General features: G+C 38.9%; 1 protein-coding gene across 1 annotated transcript; it reads left to right on the top strand.

Moving 5' to 3' along the window:
- The first annotated feature begins 16815 nt into the window (after window positions 1-16815).
- On the top strand, window positions 16816-22325 carry LOC110791345 (receptor protein kinase CLAVATA1). Its single transcript, XM_021996094.2, has 2 exons — window positions 16816-19731; window positions 21720-22325. Exons 1-2 carry the CDS (start codon window positions 17145-17147, stop codon window positions 22073-22075), a joined length of 2943 nt encoding a protein of 980 aa, XP_021851786.1. The 5' UTR covers window positions 16816-17144; the 3' UTR covers window positions 22076-22325.
- The last annotated feature ends 353 nt before the right edge of the window (window positions 22326-22678 follow it).

Consider the following 22678-nt stretch of genomic DNA (forward strand, 5'->3'; position numbering starts at 1 on the left):
GAGAACTGGTTGCTTTGACGTTGACCAACCGTCGCACCGTAAAAGGAGGATATAAAGGCAACGCTCAGGTAATCACCTATCAAACGAAGTCTAATCTCAAGATCGCAAGATTGGGATTGTCCTCCCATAAATCGGGATGAGATGCTTAAAAGTTGTACAAGGCCACTCGGAGAGCTAGAAACTGTGAAATGCATGGCCGTGCTCGGATGAATCATAGGCTATGATTATCTGTTTATTTGATCAGTTGAACTCTGAAACCGAGAAACACCTCTGGACATAATAAGGATGACAACTCTTACCTTATGTTCAAGAGCAAGCATCAAGCGACAAAGGAATTAGGAAATGCACACTTGTCCCTAAGGACAAGTGGGAGACTGAAGGAAATAATGCCCTTTGGTCCAAGTATGCATTCTATGTTAAGTCTAATAAATGCGGTTCAGTATTAATTAACAAGTTAATAATTCAGTGAGATTAAGTGAGCTGAATGCCTAGCTAGAGGCCGCTTCAGTTCAAGTGGAATTAATGATATTAATCCACAGCTTACTCTTGACTGAACCCGTAGGGTCACACAAATAGTACGTAAACGGATCAAGTATTTAATGGCATTAAATACTCCATCTATGGATATTCGGAATCGACGGATCTTGGTTTCAGTGGGAGCTGAGATCGTCACAGGCAAGAAATGAATACTCCAGAAACGATGATATTGCCGGAAACGGAAATATGGATCGTATCGGAAATATAAATATTATCCAAGTCGTAGATGTTGCCGGAAACGGAAACATGGTACGTATCGGAAAATATTATCGGAAATGGAAATATTGCCGGAATCGGAAATATTGCCGGAAACGGAAATATTGTCAGAAACGGAAATATTAAATATTTGTTCGAAACGGAAATTAATTCCGGAATCGGAAATATTAAATGTTGTTCGTATCGGAAATGAATTCCGGAATCGGGAATTTAATCGGGAGCCTATCGAACGAATTAGCATCGGACGAGGCCCGCTAGACGAAGGCCCAGCACGAAGCCAGGCCATCGCCCAGCAAGCCGCACGCAACGCACGCCTCGACCAGGCCCAGCGCAAGGCCAGGCCCAGCCAAGGGCGCGCGCGCGCACGCAGCACCGCACATGGGCTGTGCGCTTGTCGTGGGCCGCAAGGTCTGCGCGGGTGCACGGCTTGTGCGATGCGTATGCCGGAAATCCTAATTCTATTGGGATTCGTGCGAAGATTAAAATCCTAATCTTATTAGAATTGCTTTGTTATTTAGAGTCCTAATAAAGTTCTAATTAACAAATCCAGATCCTAGTAGGATTACAATTCCTTTTCCATACCTCTATAAATAAGGGCCTAGGGGTCATTATTTATACATAAGTTTTCAAGTATTCAAAACTAGGATTTTTAAGCAGAAAAATCAGCCATAACTCTTGCCCATTTTAGCCGAAAATAATAGTACCTTAAGGGTGATTCTAGTTGGTCAATCTTAAGGCGGATCCGGACGTACTGTGGACTATCTACGGAGGGACGACACTTGGAGTCCTAAAGACTTGTTCTTGTTCGGTTCGGGCGCAGCTAGGGAAGGCACGCAACAAAGAGTATGCATCTAAATTATGCTATATGATTATGTGTAAATAATATGTATTCCTGGCTTAATGGTTTTTTCCGCATGATTTATGAATTGTCATATGTATCATAACCTAACAGTTTCAATAATAGCACCACATCCACAAACACACAGGTATGTACGTATCTTGTGTAAATAAATTGATAGGCCACTTTAACAATCTCAAAAGTCGCCTACAGAGAATTCTCCGCCTAAAACATCCAATATAATTTCCCAATCAACTTCCAATAATTCACAACAATCATAAAGTACTCTAAATACATCCTAAACATATTTAGAAACTTCCCCAATATCAAAACTTGGATATTTGATCTCCTAGCATAATAATTATTAATATTAATGATTAAAATTCATTAAAAGATCTATAAAAACACCATTCTTTAAATTTCAAGCAATATAAAATCGTTTAAAACTTCACCAAGACCAAATTAACATGCTTAGTACATAAAAACAATAATTTTAATAATTCATAATCATCCTACCATGATTTAAAACCATCAAAACCTTAAAATTCATGCTTTAAATAATTAAAATTCTTATTTCAATCAAATTATATAATCTGAGAATTAATAATTTAATTATGCAAACATATAAATCTGAAATTCATAAATAAATCATAAAAACCATAAATTTATTTCAAGAAAACATAAATTAAATTAATTAAACATAATTAAAACATTAAATTAGTTTAGGGTTTAAGAAATTAACCAAATAAAGAAGAGAGGAAGGAGGGCTGGACGGCGGCGCAGGGACGCGACAGCGGCGTCGCGCTATGCGAAAACAGAAACAACCAAGTAAGGTCGTTGAAAAACGAACGAGAGGAAGAACGGAGCAAGAGAGGGAGGAGGAAGAAGAGAGTACCGGTGCAGCTACACGACGGTGGTGGCAGGGTGGTGCGACGACTAACAAAGGAGGTGGTTGATCGACGGAGGTGGCTGAAGCAAGGAGAGGCTTGAGAGTTACTGTTCACATGCAGGAGCAAGAAGAAGGAGGAGGGTTTGATGTTTTGATTTTCACGTGAAGTGAAAGGGGAAGAGAGAGAATTATGGGTAGCTTTTTGGGGTTTATTTATTTTGGGCTTTACCAATTGGGCTAGGATTAGAATTGTGTTTTAGTGTTTGAATCCAAAACCGATTAGGAGTGTTTTTCAAATTCAAACGTATTTTTGTAATTCAAATTCTTTTCAAAGTATGATTCTAAAAATTAATTTTGATTGCATAAATCGTTAAAATATTTAGAATGTAATTAAATAAAATAAATATACATTAATTATATATTTATTACTGAAATTTGTAAATTCTATTTAAATATAAATAACTATACGTTAAAATATATTATTAAAATTTATTTATTTACGGGGGATTGCAAAAAAGGTAGGCCCCACCACATCGCGTGCCTGCCACGAACACGAGCCAAACCGCCCGGACGGCGGCGGTGGCGCGCGGGGGGATGCCTCCTTCTATCCCAAAACACAAGGGATAAGACTTCAAATATTAGAAGGCTTACTACTCTATTTAAACTAAATATAAAACTTATTTTTTCCCTCAATGTGGGACAACCACATTAGTTTTAAATAGTAAGCTTAAAAACCACCCTTTTGCATTTCTACCAATGTGAGACAAACCCATTTTGACAAAATGGTAGAGTTTAAAACTAACTCTTTGCATTATATCCAATACTCTGAACTTATCTGAACTTATAGGATATGAAAATAAGGTATTATAAGTTGAAGAGAACAAGACCTTACTTATCCATTTGTTGTTGCTAATTTAACGATCATATTCATGTAAATTAATACTCCCGTATCCAGCCAGATAACCAAGTCTATTCTTGGATCTCTTGTCGTTAAAGGCCACCCACCAATACCATCTCAGATAGGTATCCCTTCACAACAAAGGGAGAAATGAATGTGGGGTGGGGTGGGGGTGTGAAACACTAATATGGTTGAGTATTAAGAAAATTGTGAAGAGTCAAAGTGGGAATATTTTGGTTTAATACTCCATATGAGTTATGAGTAAACCTGTCAAAAAACGACCCGATCCGAATATACTGGGTCTTGAATAAGATTTTGCCCATGTTTGTTGGGCTTTTCATAACTGGGCATTTCTAAGCCACTGGTTATAAGACCTCTACTGGATGTTCATTCTCAATGAGGGCTATAATACTTTATGGTGTGCTCTAATTCTAAGGACAATGTTGAAACCCATTGTTAAATACCTGGAGAAAATACCAACTTATAAGTTTGAGGAGTTATTTCCACTATTGCCAATTGTTTTTAGCGTGGAACCTCAATTGGGCTGATAAGTGAACCGAACTCCCCTCCTTATTAGGTTGCCCGGACCCATTTCATATTTCTTTGAAATTTAATCCTACCGCTATCTATAATTTTGGATTGATCCTATGCTTCCGCAAAAAAGTCTTTGGCCGGTGGGAATGAGTTAAAAACCCACCGGATGGATTTTTTAACCTCTCAAAAGTTGAGATTTTTTTTAATGATCACGGTATATCGTTGACAGTGATGGTCTTGTTTCTTGGTGAGTTTTTGTTCTTTGTTGTTGTTGGTCTGGTGGCTCTCTTGCTGCGATTTGGCCGGATTAGTTGATTTCGGTGCGCGTGAAGGAGTGTACCTACAACCACGTGTTGTTCATGGCATGAGTGTACCTGCGCTAGTGTGACTAATCGTTGTTGTGTTGCGCAAGTTTCAATCGGACAAGGAGTGTACATATTTGTTGGTTTTGTGCGGAATCCAAAGCAGAAGTGTACCTGCATTTGTGTTGGTGCTCGACGTGTCCTAGGATCGCCAAACTCTTCACTAACTATTGCGGAGTGTACCACAAAAAAGGAATTTTGTCTCGTGGTGAATTATAGTGCTGCCACAAAGTTTGGTGATTAATTTCTTTTGGTTGATGATCTTCTTGCTGATTTCGGACATTAGATTGATAGTTTTAATCGTCTTGGTTTTAAAAACTTATCAATCATGTTACCGTCGTCATAATTGCGGGGACTGTTAGAGTTATGGTATATCTAGGGTTATAGTATGTTTAGGAAACTAGAGTTGGCTTAGTTTAGGATAGTAATGGAGTCCTAAACCTTTTTTTTTTTTTGACAGATAGATAAACAAAATTACAAAGGAAACTTGTCCGTTCTTGCCCTGTGTGCTAGACAGTGGGCCTGATGGACTGCAACTCTACTAACCTTAACAATAAGAACAAAGGAAGCTAATCTAGCTACAGTGTTAATTTCCCAAACAAGCGGTCCGACTTCCGGTGGGCTCGAGTTTGGGTCCTTAATGTAATCCACTACATTCTTGCAATGCGTTTTTACTATAATATTCGACCCAAGTTTAAGGCCTTCCCTTAGACCACGAAGGATAGCTTGACATTCCTCCTGAATAGGGGACATGCAAAATATACTATCCGCGCTCGAGATATGTTTGTATCTACCACTTTCACCAGCCCATCCTACCGCTGCCACCCACGAGTTATTTTCTGCAGTCTTGGCTACTCTTCCAAGCAGTATCCGCCAGAATAGGGATGACTATGTGGGAGTTGATCGCCCCATGCTTCCAATGGCACCCTTCCCTGACCCCGCCATTTCTGTTTTCCCCACCTTTTTTTAAGTTCAGATTATCCCTTCTTGAGTCTCTACTTCTAGTTGTGTCCTCCCACCTTATTTTGAACTCTTCAATACATCTCATCACAACATCCAAACTTGAGGTTATCCCTTTAAAAATGATATCATTTCTATGAATCCAAGTATCCAGAGAATTATAGTAAATTGAGCAACTCTCTCATCACCTCTTCCATCCTCCTTCATCAGATATTTCAAGATGTTTTTAACCCATCTCTGGTCAGATATCCTTGGACTAGAAGAGTAGACACCAAGGTGACCCGCTCTCCAAACTCTATCCGAGAAAGGGAAGTCCTTGAGCAGGCGGTCCAACGTCTCATGTCCACTATTGCATAAACTGCAACTCTCATCCAAGTTTAATCCCCTCTTAGCAAGGTTGGCTTTTGTCGGTATGGCTTTGTGCATGACTTTCCAGATGAACATTTTCCATTTAGGTAGAAGACCTCGTTTCCACCATTGCACCAAGAAATTTTCTTTTATCCTTTCTCCCGTTCAGTTTTCCATTATCATCCAATACCCTGACTTGAAGGAGTACGACCCTGAAGTAGTGATGTCCCACACAATCTCGTCCGCACAGCTTTCAGCTGGTAAGTGGGTTGCTAATATGTTTCTGGCATCCTTTCTTTCAAAATAGTTCCAGATGAGGTTTGCATTCCAGATTCCTGGACCTGACATTAAACACTCAACTTTTTGGTTCTGGAGTGTCTCGACAGCTTCATTTTTAACCGTAAGTGTGTTCTTTCCTACCCATTTATCTCCCTCAATAAAAGTACTTGCTCCATGTCCAATAATCTTGCGGACACCCCCTTTGAGATGGTTCACCCTCTTTTGGATGCTCCTCGCCGCCCAACTGGTGTTAGAGTGCAGAGGACTCCCACTGACACTGGCCAACGGTGAACCTCGGTACTTTTCTAATCAGAAGATCGGGTTTGGAGTGGATCCTCCATGCCATATTGAACTGAAGGGCCGAATTCAAAGCAACCACATTTCTCAATCCGAGACCCCCTTGCTTTTGTGTTGTCAAAGGATTTTTTTTTCCTCAGTAAATGAGATTACGGTCTTTTAACGAGGCCCAGAGAAATCTCAGTAGCAAGCTGTTAATTTTGTTAAGGACCGTTTTCGGGATGGAATAAATGGACATGATGTGCGCCACTAAGATATAGTTAATAAGCAAGATCTAACCCGTCTGGGAGATAAAGGTAAACTTCCATTCCGTAATCTTCTTCGATACTTTTTCAATCATTGGCAAAAAAATTGCCACCGATCTTCCATCCATATCCATAGGACAACCCAAATAATCTCTCAGGAGGTCCATATCCCTTACCCCCAGAGGCTTCCTCAAAAACCTTCTAAATCTCTTCGGAGTATTAGGGATAAAGATGACATATGATTTTTCATTGTTGATCATCTCCCCTGAGATTCTGCAAAATTCATCAATAGTGTTTCACACAGTTTTACACGAGCATGGAGTGGCTTTGAAACAGAATAAGGCGTCATCCGCGAAGAATAGGTGCCCCACTCTCTGACTTCCCCTAGCCGCCCTTATTTCCATGATAGCTCCTTCATTCAGCAGATTCTCCATGGTTCTCGATAGTACTTCCATGCAAAGAATAAAAAGGTACGGAGATAGGCGATCACCTTGTTGTAATCCTGACTTCGGTTTGAAGGACTTGGATAGAACACCATTAATCAGAACAACATAGGACATGGTGGAGACGCATTGCATTATCTAGTGGATCCAATGCGTAGGGAAATTGAAGGTTCTTAGAGTATTAGCCAGGAAATCCCAGTTGACTCTATCATAAGCTTTACTGGGAACCACTTTCAATATAGATTCAAACACGTTTACTTTTTTCCTCTTCTTTACTAAGTTTACCAGTTCGTGGGCGATGAAGCAGTTATCAGCAAGAAGGCGACCTGACACTAACGCATTCTGGAAATCTCCCACAATGGACGGCATTACGGCTTTAAGTCTCCCCGCCATACCTTTTGATATAATTTTGTAGGAGGAGTAGTACAAGCTGATCGGTATAAACTTTGTTACCGAGTCAGGCCGGTGTTCTTTCAGGATTATGGTGATGAAGGTCTGGTTAACTTCCTTGAGCATGTACCTGCTGTTGAAAAAATTTAAAACTGCATCACACATTTCGTCACCCACCATACTCTATTGTTGTTGGAATAAGGCGGGTGGAACCCCCATTTGGCCCAGGTGACTTGAGGGGTTTAGAGCTAAAAACTGCCTTCCGTATTTCCTCCTCTGAAAATGGTACATTGAGAATAGAAACTTGGGGTGTCCCCAACTTTGGGACAGCCTCCATCCATTTACTCATATCATCATTTGCAGCTGCTTGGGTACCTGCAAAAAGGTTAGTGAAGAAATTAAGGAATTATTTTTTAATATCCTTCTCCTCAGTGAGCCAGTCAACATTGCTCCCTTTAATCGCCCTTATCTCGTTTTTTCATTTTCTAGACTTGACACTCTTGTAGTAGAAGGCTGTTGGTTGGTCACCGAGATCATCCCACCGGTACTTTTCCCTTTGCCTCCAGTAGAGCCACCCAGTGGTCATTTGTTCGTTTATTTCTCTTCTATTTTTCACTTCATCACCCCCTCTCGATTTTCAATGGAAAATTGCGCTCCCTCTGATGGATTCAAAGTTCTTCCAATATAGACATGCTTTGGCCTTGTGGTTTAAGAAACACTCCTTTGCTTCTTTGGGAAAAAATTCTAATTTTCTTTGGATCGAGAAATTTTTTGAGCCTACTACTTTTTTCTTCCACTCGGTCTTTATCAGTTCTCTAATTTCGGTAGCATTGAGGCACCATGCCTCTAACTTATAAGGTCTCTTTTTTGAAGGAGTTTTTGGTATTGGTTGCAGGATAATGGGACTGTGGTCAGAGTGTAGGATTGGAAGGTTAATTTGGATGGCATTTGGGTATGATTGCTTCCAAGCATCATTAGCATAAGATCTATCTAATCTTTCGTATATAGCATCAACACCTTCTCTGTTGTTTGACTAGGTGAATTTTACCCCGTGGTATGTGTGAGGGGGTCGAAAAAGCACGAGGCTAATGCGTGACCTCGTCCCTCGTGGGTGTGACGATTCTTTTTATTCAATCAAGTGTAATTGGATTTCCTGTGAGTTTACACCCAATTGACTAGTAATATAGGAGTCGCCATTCAGTTTTTAACGACAATGAGAAAAACTGACAAAACCCGATTATCGTGACATAAAGGGAGTGCAATTATGTTTGACCACGACGGCCGTAGGTTCCCTTGTGATCCCTGGTGTGGGGATCTCTCAACATACACCCGCAAGGTAGAGATTGAGGGTTCGGGGGGACTGTAACTACCGAGAGGAGTACTCGCTCGTCGATAACTCCAGAGGCAGGATATCCTTACTAGCTCAGCATAAATAATTGAAGGGACATGCGTTAACTATTAAACTAACTGAGTTGATTTTATCAATATGCAACATATAATACTAGATCGATCGCGATTATCTTATTTAAATAGCATTAAGGGACCTAGCATAATAATCCAATTTCCCAAAAATATTATATTTGTTAGGCGTGATAGACCAATCAGATTTAGTTAGTTTAACAGTTCATAAAAAGGGCGAGGAAATCGATTAAATCATAGAAAAGGGACACATTACGACGCACCCTTGAGAGGTGCGTCACGGTTCTCAGAAAACTAACCACTTTGACTTTGCTATTTCTCCTTTTTATTTAACGAATCTCAAATTATGGGACAGGATACGTTCTGTTCGATTTATGGATCGATTGCGACAGAACACGTGAACAATTTCGCAACGTGAGGCTTAGGCTAAGGGTTGGAGTCAATACTCAGAATATCAATTTTGTGTTGTTGTCCTTTTCACGTCGAACTTAGGGCCCTATTTATAGAAAAGAGTTCGTGGAAAGATAGAATTGCAGAACTCTAATCCACGAGGAATTAGGAAAAAACACGTACCAGGTATTTTCAGCGCCCAGGCCTGGGCGCCGAAGATTTCGGCGCCCAGAGCCAGGCGTTGAAAATAGGATCTGGGCTGTTTTTCTTAGTCAGATTCGGATTCCTAGAATCCGGAGTATTTGAGATTTAATTGAGTCTTTTAGTGCGTATTAACCTTGTGACGGGATGTGTCTGGGCCCGTTACGAACTCTAGGCTCGTTAGGATTTTAATTAATACGTGACTCCTATTTTCGAATCATATTAGGAATAGGATTCTCTCCCAATTTCTATCTCATTTAGGATTTATGTTGGAGTGCAACACCTAATTCTGACAGGTTTCTATCTTTTATGACTTGCCACTTTTAACAACTACCCATTACGGCAGTTACTATTTTTAGCAGGTTTCCATAAATAGAAGGTTTCTATAAATAGCAGGTTTCGGGTGAAATAAAAAGGGGAATTGAGATTCGTTATTTTATAGAAGATGCGTTGTCAAGTGGAGATTTACGTTTTCATCATCGAACCTTTCCCTTTCGGGAATGGGGACAAAAGTAGGTGTCTACAGTATGGAAGTTCAATCAGGTTATTTTCGACAATCCATCTGTTAAAAGAATCAGCCCCCTCCAGTTTTTTCCCCCACCCCTTTTATGATTTGAAAAAGCTACTTGATTAGTGTCCCCTATGATAACGATCTCTTCTGTTGGAGGAGGGAGCAAAGCAGAAATTTCCTCCCACACTTGCTACCTACTAGCTAGGTCAGGCGCCCCGTAAAAAAAATAATATAGTACTCAATACTAGCAACTTGATTAGCCTTACATACAATTGCATTTTGTGAGATACTACTCACACTACAAACTACTTTAGAAGACTAGCAGAGGAAAAGCCCCCCCTGAACTACCTACGGCATCAATGCCAAAACTACCCTTAAAACCTTGCCTAGCAAATTTCTTTTCTAAAACACTATCAGGACACTTAGTTTCTGAGAGGAAAATAAATTCTGCATTAAATCTACCCGCAATATTACAAACATAAGGGAAAATTGGGGACTCGTGGTTGTTTGCCCCTTTGCAGTTCTAGCTCAACACATTCATTTAGCATCATCAGGCTATTCTTGGTTAGCCGCACCCTTTCCATGCACACCCTTCTTCTTGTTACTCCCATCCTCTTCGTCGCTCTTCTCCACGTCCGAGAATCTTGCCCACAAGTCATCATCATCACTAAGGCCAAACTTCATCTTACCCTTGCCCTTATACTTCTCTGAACCTTCTTTTCCTTGAATGGTGCCCTCAAAGTACCTTCCCAATCCCCCTCTGACGGGTTCGCCACATTAAGGTCAATTTGTACGCGATCCAACTCTCCTCTTCTAGAAGCCTCCACACCATCATCCAGAGCTGCTGCCAGGAGCCCTGTTGCCTTCCAGATTTTTTTTTTGGCCCACACTAGCTCTTCCCACCTAATTCTTCGTCTTTTCTTGTAGGCCAGTTTCCTTTTTCCATGCCCAACCACACTCTGATGGGAATCATTTGAGTCTGAATCATCAAATCTAGGTAGAAGGTTAAGATCTTCACGCAACATGTTTTCTAACTCTTCTATAGGGAAGGATGACAGAGCTAAGTCAAAGGACGATTGGTCTCTAGGGGAATTTGGTGGAGCATGGGGAAGGTTTTGAGATTCCGACAGATCTAGGTCAGGCAACGTTTATCGTGGAAGTACCGAAGGGATGATAGGCTTGTGGGGGATGTGGAAAATGTCAAAGGAGAAGGAGCCTGATTTCGACGAGATAGAGTCGGACAGTTTTCCCGGTTAGGTGGGCTTCAAATCTGGAGCAAAAAGGGATGGCTGGATATGGAGCCCGAAATTTGCACCCCATGAAGGGCTTCCCTGGTTTTTGGGCTTGGGCTGGAACAGGGATGGAGCCAAACTGTATGTCTACAAATTTGGTCTAGTGGATAAAAACTCATTGTTTGGGCGAAATGGGTCTAGTATTGGGTCTTGGTCAAATTGGATCCTATCACTTTCCATGAGAGAAACATCCGTGTTGGATAGTGAAAATGACTCATCAGTGAGTTCAGAAAATTCTTCTGAGTTGTCATGGTTGTTGAGATTTTGTGCCAATTTTGTATTTGACTGAAAGTTGAGAGTTGGTTGGGGAGGATAAATGTCTGGTTTGTAATAGAAAAATGGAGGGGGGGGGGGACCAAGGTTTTATTTTTATATAGGTTAAAAGGAGAGTGGCCATCAATGAGGTAGATGGAATGGTTGGGTAAAGGTTACTTATTGGGTAAAGAGACAAGTCTAATTTATATTTGGTGCAGTGTACTTGATTGCAAATTAGGTCAAACACGCCTCCTGATGTCATCGTAGGACACGAATGGATTGAAACACTCTCAAAAGTTACCCTATTACCCTCCCCGTACTTCGAATTATAAAGAGATATAAGGGTAGGACTGACCTTTATGGACTGATCGAAGTTCACTTTTATGCATGAGGAGTTGGGGGAGTTAATATTCTCCAGGTTAGATTTATTGCCAATTCTGGTATTTCCACTGGGACCACCACCTAAACTCCCATCCACGCGCTTTCTCCCCTTTACTGGCCTGACAAACGAGCATGCGCCACCCAATCGTTTTATTTTCATACCTTTACACGTGGTTGCTTCCGCCGGCGGAACCCCCTGGTCTTGGACTTTCCTCTTCTTCGACGGTCCAACTGAGGGTGGACTTGTCGCTGAAGACCCCTCCCCCTCCGTTGGTTGGTGATTCTCATTGTCCTCTTCCCTTGGCCTTTTCCCTTTACTCTGCTGCAGCGGGTTCTAAGGAGGTGGGTTTGGAGGATTCTTTCCCCCATTATCATCAGATGGTGGTTCTGAGTCAGAGTCACCCTCATCCACATCCGGCGCCGGGTAAACCCTAAGTTTTATTCTTGTGGTTCTATACTTTTCAGGTCAATAAACTTATTTGTGAATAAGGGTTTTGCCGGAATGTCAATCCAGAAATCCTCCGCCGCAGTGCAGATCTGCCCCAAGCTCTGCCCCATCTCCGCCTCCGCTTGTGCCAGAACAAGGGAGCAATGTACTTTCTTATGGCCTACCTTGCCACACTTCATGCAAATGCAAAACACTCCTTCATAACGCAGGTAGACCCACTCTCGCTTTCCCGACCGAAACTCATAATAGAATCCCGGGACTAGTGGGTCATCCACTAGAATCAAAACTGAAGCTCTTAGGAAATCTTTCGGCCCTTCTTCCCTCGAATCCGCATCAAATTTCAACACCTTACCTATTTTTTCCATGGCTCTCCATGCCACGTGAATCTTATTTGCAGCTAATGGGAGACCTTCAATCTTCACCCAAACTTTTGCTTCAGAGAAGTCGACATTCAAGAGAGATTCACCCGGGAACCACAGACTGAATTGAAGAACCAATCGAAATTAGATTGTTCGTGTTATCATAATTTAAGCAGAAGAACACGAAGTCCAGACCAGATTTCCCCACCTTTCTTACAATTATCGGGGAATCAGTGCTCCAGTGTTGTTGGACCCATTGTTGAATTTAGTGTTTGGAAAATTGCCTTCTATCCTTGAATCTTCCTAAGACCGCCGATATGTATTTGTCTTCGTCAATCGCTTGATCCCCGATTAAGTGTTTGATGCTTAGTCCTTGTCTCTGGATTTAATCCATTTGAGACAGGATAGTGAAGAATTGAGAAATTTTTAGTGAGCTCTAAGTAATCCTAGAGAGAGAAGCTCTCGGTTTAGAGAGAGATTAAAGTTTAAAACCGTCCTAAATCTATGAGAGTTATGTTATGGTTTCCTATATAAATCAATAATGTAACCAAGTTATGATTAAACTGTTAAGTTATAATATTATTCATTAATATTATGTTCCCATTCGTTTAACAGTGACCCATAAACCGATTTTATCCGTACCCAAATAACTAGAAAAGTAATGGATTAAAATCCGACCGAACCGTTTTTGACCCGACCGATTGAAAATTGTTGTATTTATAGTAATAAGTGGTATTATAGGAAATTTAAGCGCGATAAACACAATCATGTTATTATTGTTGGGTGTAATATGATTCTGATTTAATTCTTACGTCATTTTATGGTCTAATTTGACTAAGGGTATGTTCTCTTCAACTTATAAGACCTGAGATTATTTGAACTTATAGGACCTTATTTAACTAATAGGGCCTTATAAGACCTTATAGGACCTTATAAGACCTTATTTAACTTGTAGGACCTTATAGGACCTTATAAGACCATATTAAATCTTATTAGACTTTATTCAAAGTTTATTAGATTATTACTAAACTTTTAACCATTAGAATATTGATAATAGTAGATTGTAAATATTAATAAATATAAATTAATAAATCAATTATTATTTAGTTCTATTATTAATAATTATGTTTTTATGTTATTTAATAATATAATTTATTACTCTATAATATTTATCCAAAATTTATAGAATCCATGTACGAATTTGACCAATTTGTAAAAATATATTTTTAACTAATTCTTTAATAAACATCTTTATAATGCGTAATGTAACTTTATCACGGAGCGGAAAAAAAACTCTTTTATACTCATCCGTACGAGAATTTCACTTGATGCATTGATGAAAAAAAGTAATATTATGATTATTTGCATCTCACCAAAAAAAACCGTCCATTGATTTGTGATGTACACGTAATTTTAAAAGTGTTTATTAAGTTTTTCCCTTGTAATTAAATTGATAGTAATTAATAGTAACATATTAATTAATATTTACGTATCATTAAAATTATTATCGTCAATAGCAATCACAAATTATTTTAATGTAATAATATAAATATGATTTATTTAATATAACAACGCAAAAAATCATAATATTACACATTTTATTTAAGACCTTATTGGAACTTATAAGACCTTATTAGAACTTATGGGACCTTATTGGAACTTATAAGACCTTATTGGAACTTATAGGACCTTATTGGAATTAATAAGATCTTATTGGAACTTATAGGACCTTATTCAACTTATAAGAACTTATCTAAACTTATAAGAACTTATCTAAACTTATCTGAACTTATATGAACTTATAGGACCTGAAAATAAGGTCCTATAAGTTGAAGAGAACAAGGCCTGAATATAAACTTATTGTTTAAAATTTGTTAATTTGTGCGCACATTTTTCACATCAATACACAAATTAATGAATATAATACGCATTTTAAAATCTCTCAACCCGTTGGGTCGACCCGAACCCTAAATTTATGGGTCTAGAACAAGAATTTGTAAAGTCAAACCCGAAAATGACCGACCCAAATTAACTTGAACCCAAAAGCAAATTTTTTATAACCCGACCCTACCGATCCGTTTAACAGGTCTAGTTATGACTAAAATCAAGTGATCCAATCGCATCATATCTTTCCCACTCTTTCCTTTCTTTCTCCACAAAATTGACTTGCCCCAAAATCTATCTTGAAAAATTAGGGTTCGTTTGGTATTACTGTCAGTTTCCTGTTTTTTGGTTTTGAAAGTCATATGATTTGGATTGAATTATGAACTAAAAAATAGTCATACTTGTAGTAATTATATTGATTTTGAAAACTGGCATCAAAAAGCTGGAAACTACTTTTTTTCGTTTTCATATTTTTGTTTTTAGTTTTTAAAAAATAGAAAATTAAAACAATATAATTGACATATAATTAAAACAAAAAATAGTCATACTTGTATAGTCATACTTGTAGTAATTATAAAACATCATGAACTAAAAAATAGTCATACTTGTAGTAATTATATTGTTTTTAGTTTTTAAAAAATAAAAAATTAAAAACAATAAATGATACCAAATGAGGCTCGCAAATTGACAACTTTTCGCTGTAGTATAATTAATATTTGTCAAATTTTCAAAAAAAATAAAAAATTAAAACAATAAAAATTAGTTTGAATTTTAAGAAATTAGTAATATAATACTTCCTACGATTTTTAATACTCGCAACGTTTGTGTTTTTGACACTATTCACATATTCTATTTTGACTATTGTTGATGATTTATATGTAAGGTAAATCATAATCATGTAGGATCTTGTTAGATTCGTATCAATTTGTATTTTCAAAATATTAAATTTTTAAAATTTTTGCTTAAAGAGAATTAAATATATTAATGATTAAAGTTGTGCATAGGCATGCGTGAAAGTTCACAACGTTGCAAGCATTAAAAATCGGAGGAAGTATCAAGTACTCCATTACTTCTAGAATAAAATAAAAACTACTTTCTGTTACACAAATCTTATTTACAAGAAACTCCGATACTCTTACACAGAAATTTCCCTTTTCCTCTTTAAGGTTCACACAAAAAATAAGGTTTTCTAGACCGACAATAGCCAATTAATTATCTTTGAAAATTTGGCTATTTCCGGCCAATTTTCTTTAATTGTGTTTTCCTTTTTTGTAATTTTATGCAAGTAGCGAGTTTGTTTTTGTCATTAGTTTGTTTTGTCGACCCGTTACTGGAGGGACACCAAGGAGGTCCTCTACTCGCGTAATTCGTCTCTCTATGGTAAAGTTAGTGGACTGGAAGTGTCAGTGTAATTCATAGCGGAAATAGTCTAAATGCACCATACTGAACCAACATCTAGCACAGGTTAACCTAGCCAGCTATGCAGGTTTTCGCTTGAGCCACTCCCAAATATTTCGCATTTGATGGGGCTCGACCCTGTGACCTCCAAGTCACAATTGAAGAACAATCTCAAATAGAAAGCAATTTTATTGTCAAGACAACTAAGGGGGCGTTTGGTTTGCAAACTGCTATGGGGTTGAAATCAGGAATGATATCAAAGTGTTATTGGTTTGGAACTTGATTCTTAATACCTGTGTTTGGTTTGAATTAGGGATGAGTTTTTTTCCGTTTGTTTGATACCTAGAGTAAATGTATGCCATACCCACATCCCCCTAGGTTTATAAACCCCATACCTGGGTGGTTTGAGGTATGAGTTTAAAACTCTTAAAAACTCCAACCAAACACATGGTATGGGTTTAGACCATTCTAAACCCATACCTTATACCTAGAAACCGCGAACCAAACACCCCAAGGAGTATAGTCATTTGTAAAAAAGGAACAAGAAGAAGCTATAGAATATTACTTCCGTGTCGAAATAATAGGGACACTTTGAATTTTGACACTCTTCATAACTTTCAATTTGACTATCATTTATGATTTATAGATAAGGAAAATATAATTGTGTGTAATGTTGTTTGATTTTTCTCGATATATATACTTTCGCAATATCAATTTTTATAATTTTTACGAATACAAAATGAAAGATATTAATGTCCAAACATTTATATTGACAACTAACAAACGTGAAAACTGAAAAGGTATCCCATTACTTCGAAAAGGAGGAGTAGTACTCCGTATATTGTTTACCACATAGATCTCCGTTCAACTGAAGGATGCTTTAACGTTTAAAAGACAACTTTCTTTTTTACGAAGTACCCTTGAGAGAAAGATGAGACCTTCTTATCTTGTTCGTCAGTTCGTCACTGCAAAGAAATCCATAAGTTAGATATAGGTTGATCCTAATAATGAGTCGTAGCCTCTACACAAATAAGACAAACTCCTCTCCCGTCTACAAAATTCGTCAAAACCTGCAGAGAACCCTTAACTCTGGGTCCCACCTCTTCAGTCACCCTCAACCCTTCCCTTCTCTGCATGCAACTCTCTCTCTCTCTTCTCTTCTCTCTTTCTCTCTCCACTTCAATTCTTTCTTTTTCAAAATATATTTGATTCTCAGATTCTTCCATTCTTATAAAAAGCCACTACCAGTACTATCACTCTCCTCCTCCTGTCTATCTTCTCAATAAAAGAAACAAAAGAATATATCCCTTCGTCTAAACATTTTTCACGCTAATTTTAACTTTATTAACCAAAATTTAAAATAATATTCAATGTCATCTTCTTCTTCATCTTCAATTTTCATCATTTTTGTTATTCTCATGCAATTACTTACTCAATTTAGCAGTAATGCGATTTCCGATTCTGATATCTTGCTCAAATTGAAGGAATCTTTGTTAGATTCTTCAAACCCAAGCCTCCGTGATTGGACCTATGGTAATCAACACTGTAACTTTACGGGTGTTTCCTGCGACGGTGATTCCCGTGTCGTGTCGATTGATCTTAGTTACGTGCCTCTCTTTGGGGAGCTTTCATCGGAGATTGGAGAGCTTGATAAGCTTCAAACACTTAATATTGCTGGGTGTAACCTTACCGGGAATATACCACTTGAAATTTCATCGCTCTCTTCTCTTAAATACCTCAATATTTCGAATAATAACATCTCCGGCGGAATTTCAGCCGAGGTTTTATCCGGGTTGTCGGAGCTTGAGTTTCTTGATGTGTATAATAACAACTTAACGGGGCCGCTCCCGGTGGATGTTTCGGGTTTGAAGCAGATAATACACCTTGACCTCGGCGGGAATTACTTTTCCGGAGTAATTCCGGCGAGGTTTTCTGAATTATCAACATTGAAGTACCTTGGGTTGAACGGGAATTCACTCACCGGTAAGATTCCAGCAAGTTTAGGTAAGCTGACGAATTTGACCAAGTTCTGCTTAGGCTACTTTAACTCTTATTCCGGTGGAATTCCGCCGGAGTTGGGGTCGTTAACCTCGATCGAGTACCTGGACATAGCGGAGTGTAACCTCTCTGGCGAAATTCCGAAGAGTTTGGGGAAATTGAAGAAGCTTAACTCTCTGTTTTTACAGAAGAATCAACTTACAGGGGAATTACCCTCTGAGCTATCAGGAATGATGAGCTTGATGTCGCTGGATTTGTCAACTAATTTGATCACCGGAGAAATACCGGAGAGTTTCTCTCTCCTGAAGAACCTCACCTTTCTCAGTGTCTTCCAAAATAAATTCTATGGCAGAATTCCTTCTGGTATAGGCGACTTGCCTAACCTTGAGAAGTTGCAGGTATGGAGTAATAACTTTACATTTGAATTGCCGCAGAATCTCGGCAGAAATGGGAGGTTGAAGACGCTTGATATTTCTTCGAATCGAATAACTGGAATGGTTCCTCGAAGCCTCTGTACTGGTGGGAGGTTAGAATTGCTTATTCTATTTGATAATGCACTTTTTGGTTCTGTCCCTGAAGAGCTCGGTGGTTGTAAGTCATTGCAGCGGCTTCGAATTGCGAATAATCAGCTTTCCGGTGAGATTCCTGCTGGTATTTTTAACTTGCCGGAACTGACAACTGTTGATCTCAATGATAACGAGTTTTCCGGCGAACTCCCGGTGGATATGTCGGGTGGTAACATCGGTGAGCTGGACTTGTCTAACAATTTATTTACAGGGAAAATTCCGCAAGCAATTGGAAATTTGAGGGTGCTGCACAGGCTTTCGTTGCAGAATAACCGCTTTACCGGCGGGATTCCACCGGAAATGTTTGGTCTTAAACAGTTACAGGGGTTGAATGTAAGCTCCAACAATCTCGACGGTGAGATTCCGGTGGAAATTGGACGGTGTAAGTCCTTGATCGCTGTTGATTTCAGCCAAAACAATCTGGTGGGTGAGGTTCCAACTTCGATTTCTGAGCTGGAAGACCTTGGAATTCTTAATCTGTCTCAGAATTCTCTCACCGGATATATCCCCGATGACATAGGGTCAATTTCAAGTCTGTCGGTTCTTGACCTCTCCGACAACAATTTCTACGGTAGGATACCCGCGGGCGGTCACTTCTCTGTCTTCAAACCGACGTCGTTTGCAGGAAACCCAAATTTGTGTTGGCGTCACAGATCTCTTCCTTGTCCTGTGTATAAACCGGCTTCAAAAAGGCACCACACGTCGTCGTTTTCCTCCTCCAAGCTAATCATCCTAATCATTGGACTAATGACTTGTGTCCTTTTATCATTAGTGACTGTAAGCATTTACAAGAAGAAGAGTCTAGATGGTTCTAAAACATGGAAGATAGAAAGGTTCCAACGCCTTGAGTTCAAGGCAGAAGACGTAATCGAATGCCTTAAGGAAGAGAATATCATTGGAAAGGGTGGTGCCGGGATTGTGTACCGAGGTACTATCCCGGATGGAACTGATATTGCAATAAAACGGTTAGCAAATCGCGGTAGTAACAAGAATGACCTGGGGTTTTCAGCTGAGATTGCCACCTTAGGGAAGATACGACACCGTTACATTGTAAGGTTGTTGGGGTATGTATCAAACAAGGATACAAACTTGCTAGTGTACGAGTACATGCCGAATGGAAGCTTAGGGGAGAAACTTCATGGACCAAAAGGAGCACATTTGCAATGGGAGATGAGGTATAAGATAGCAGTGGAATCAGCAAAGGGATTGTGCTACTTGCACCATGATTGTAACCCTAAGATATTTCACAGGGATGTTAAGAGTAATAATATACTATTGGATTCTGATTATGAAGCTCATGTTGCTGATTTCGGGCTTGCTAAGTTCCTTTGGGATGCTGGTGCTTCCGAGTGCATGTCCTCTATTGCTGGCTCTTATGGCTACATTGCTCCTGGTAACATTCCTTTTCGATACATGTTTTGTCTTTTAAGTGCAATTATCTACCGTAATTTAGCTCCTGTTTTTATTTTTATTATTGCTAACTGATATTCTTAATATTATACTAGTACTTGTACGGAGTAGTAGTTTACACCGGTCGGAAAGGATCATCATACTAAATTTTTTAAATTATGGTTAGGGTAAAATAGCTAGTGTAACTAGTAGGTGTTTATGTAACCAATTAGATCTCAAATGATCAAATTTTATAAACTAAGCAATCTAATACGAAATATGGACCTTTGGGGGTGTTTGTTACTTGGGAATTGTGGATTAGGAGTCGGAAATGAGAAGATGGGAATTGAAATTCTCATGTTTGTTTTGTGGGAATTAGAAATGCGGGTGGGATTGGGATTGGGAATGAGAATGAGAAATAAAGGGGTGTATTCCCTTGTGTCCCGAAATTCTGGGTTTGGCCCAATTAACTTGTTTCGTAACACTTGGAATTTTGAATTGGATTTGGGCCAAATCCAACTCTTAAGTTTAATTGTAAGAATTTGAAATTCCACCTCCAATGTGGTCATTTCAATTCCACTAGCTTTGCTAGCTCTAACCCCTCTCTCTATCATCCTCCCCCAATATTCCTAACAAGTAACATGTTAAGAACTCATTTTCTCTTTCTTCTCCCATACCCACCGCTTCAACCACCACTCCTCCGCCTCTATTTCTTTTCTTTCAATCAACCACCGACCTTCACAACTACCAACTTCACCGCCGTCTTCACGCCGACCACTCCATCCACCTAGTTAACAACCACCTAGCTGCCTCCACCTTCACGAGTCACGACCGCGGCACCCCAGCTAATCATCTCCGACGTTAAATCCAAGAGGTGGTTGGGAACGCAAAATAAAGGGGTGGTTTGAAATTCTCATGTCCGTTTTGTGGGAATGAGAAATGCAGGTGGGATTGGGAATGAGAAATAAAGGGATATATTCCCTTGATTTAATTCCCATAGGGGGTAGGGAATTGAAGTTATAATTGATATAAAAAATGAAATGACCAATTTGCCATTAATGAAACCGAAAGGGAAGAAGATTATCAAGGTTGTTTTAGTAATTTTGTTATTTTCACAATCTATTCCCAATCTATATCCCACCCTATAATCTCCAAATTCCCATTCCCATTCCCACATACGAAATGTCCCGTTATAGTCATGCGAAGTATTATCCTCCCAACCCCATTTTGAGAACTTCTGAATTAGTGAATGGTTCAGTGAATCACCCCCCACGAACGGCGAACCGAAAAGGCGAATTATAACATGAAAATGGTAGATATTGTTACATGGTATGCCGTATGCCTATTGTATACAAAATTGTCAAGTAAAGTTAGCAATAATAGGCAAGATTTTTTTGACTGTTATGTGGAATTGGCAAAGTAGTACGGAGTAGTTTTATTATCATGAAAATATCGCACCAAAGAAAAATCTGTAGTCAGATGAATTGTGGTCATCAGAAACAACCAGGGAGGCTCGTTTGGCTCATTTAGTTGGTGGCAAAACTTAACTTTCCTCGTAACTTTGTAAGTCGAGATTCAATATCCTTGCACTCATAAAGTACAAGACTGGACTAGACAATAACCTGTCCCGTGCTTAGCACTATATTTATGGAAGTCTGAAAGATAATTATCCAACACAAATTTGCAGCGGTGAGTAGTAATGCAATATATTCTGCTCAAATAATATCTGCTTCTCTAGATATACTCGTTGAATGCTTGAATCTAAAGCACTGAACCATCCTATTTTCTGTTCCACCTTAGACTTATCTATATCAATGATTGTCGTTAGTCAACGGCCTTTACGGCATGGAATTTAAGTAGCTTTAATTGTATACCACATTTGTTGGGAACAAACAGAATATGCCTGTAACTGTAAGCACCTATATGATGGATTATTGCCAATATTAGTGTTAGCACATAATATGATTAGATTATATTCCTTTGATGAAACAGAATATGCCTACACACTGAAGGTAGATGAGAAAAGTGACGTGTACAGCTTCGGAGTGGTACTGCTAGAGCTGATTGCAGGACGAAAGCCAGTGGGAGAATTCGGTGATGGAGTAGACATAGTAAGATGGGTGAGGGTGACTGAATCTGAGATCTCTCAGCCATCAGATGCAGCTACAGTCTTAGCCATTCTGGACTCCAGGCTACACGGATACCAGATTAACAGCGTTATCAACATGTTTAAGATTGCAATGTTGTGTGTTGAAGACGAGAGCTCTAACAGGCCTACTATGAGAGAAGTTGTTCACATGCTCACTAATCCTCATCAACGTATTGTTTCTACTCCCAGCCTTCTTTAGGTACAAAATTTGGGGCATTTTCACGGTCTCTTGTTGTCTATCTATTATAGTATATACAAGTAACTATTTTTTGAGTAAGTAAAAGCACATAATTGTACTAATAATCTGTTGTTAACAGCAACCAAAATAGAGATTACTGTGCTAAAAACTAGAGGGTTATAATATCACCCAATGTTTGTCTGATGAGGACTGGTTTGTTCTTGATTTTGTAATATACTGATTATTATTGATGCAGCCTAATTAAGATGTACATACAAGTATATATAAATGTGCACGGTAATATTACTATTAGTCCTATACTATCATATCATATACTATATAATAATAAAATGTCAGTGGCTATTGTGAGAACTCTAAAACTCTAGTCCACCAATCTCATGCACTCCCTACCCGGCAACCATCAATTTCATCAGACAATACTCGAAGATGTCGAATACATCTACCTTCGGAGAATTGATTAAGAGGGGCGTCAATGCCATATGATTCATGTGAAGAACAGAATACACCAACACAGACATTAATCCCTACATTATTGCTAATAAGAAGATTAGTTTGAATGCTATATATCTCCAGATTTCATTCTGAAAATCGCTATTGATGAAC

This window comes from Spinacia oleracea, chromosome 6, assembly GCF_020520425.1.
Source record: "Spinacia oleracea cultivar Varoflay chromosome 6, BTI_SOV_V1, whole genome shotgun sequence".
Classification (NCBI taxonomy): domain Eukaryota; kingdom Viridiplantae; phylum Streptophyta; class Magnoliopsida; order Caryophyllales; family Amaranthaceae; genus Spinacia; species Spinacia oleracea.

Coding starts and splice junctions, on each gene's coding strand:
- LOC110791345 (XM_021996094.2), top strand. CDS start 17,145: ATGTCATCTTCTTCTTCATCTTCAATTTTCATCATTTTTGTTATTCTC. Junction 19,732..21,719: donor TTATGGCTACATTGCTCCTG/GTAACATTCCTT, acceptor TTGATGAAACAG/AATATGCCTACACACTGAAG.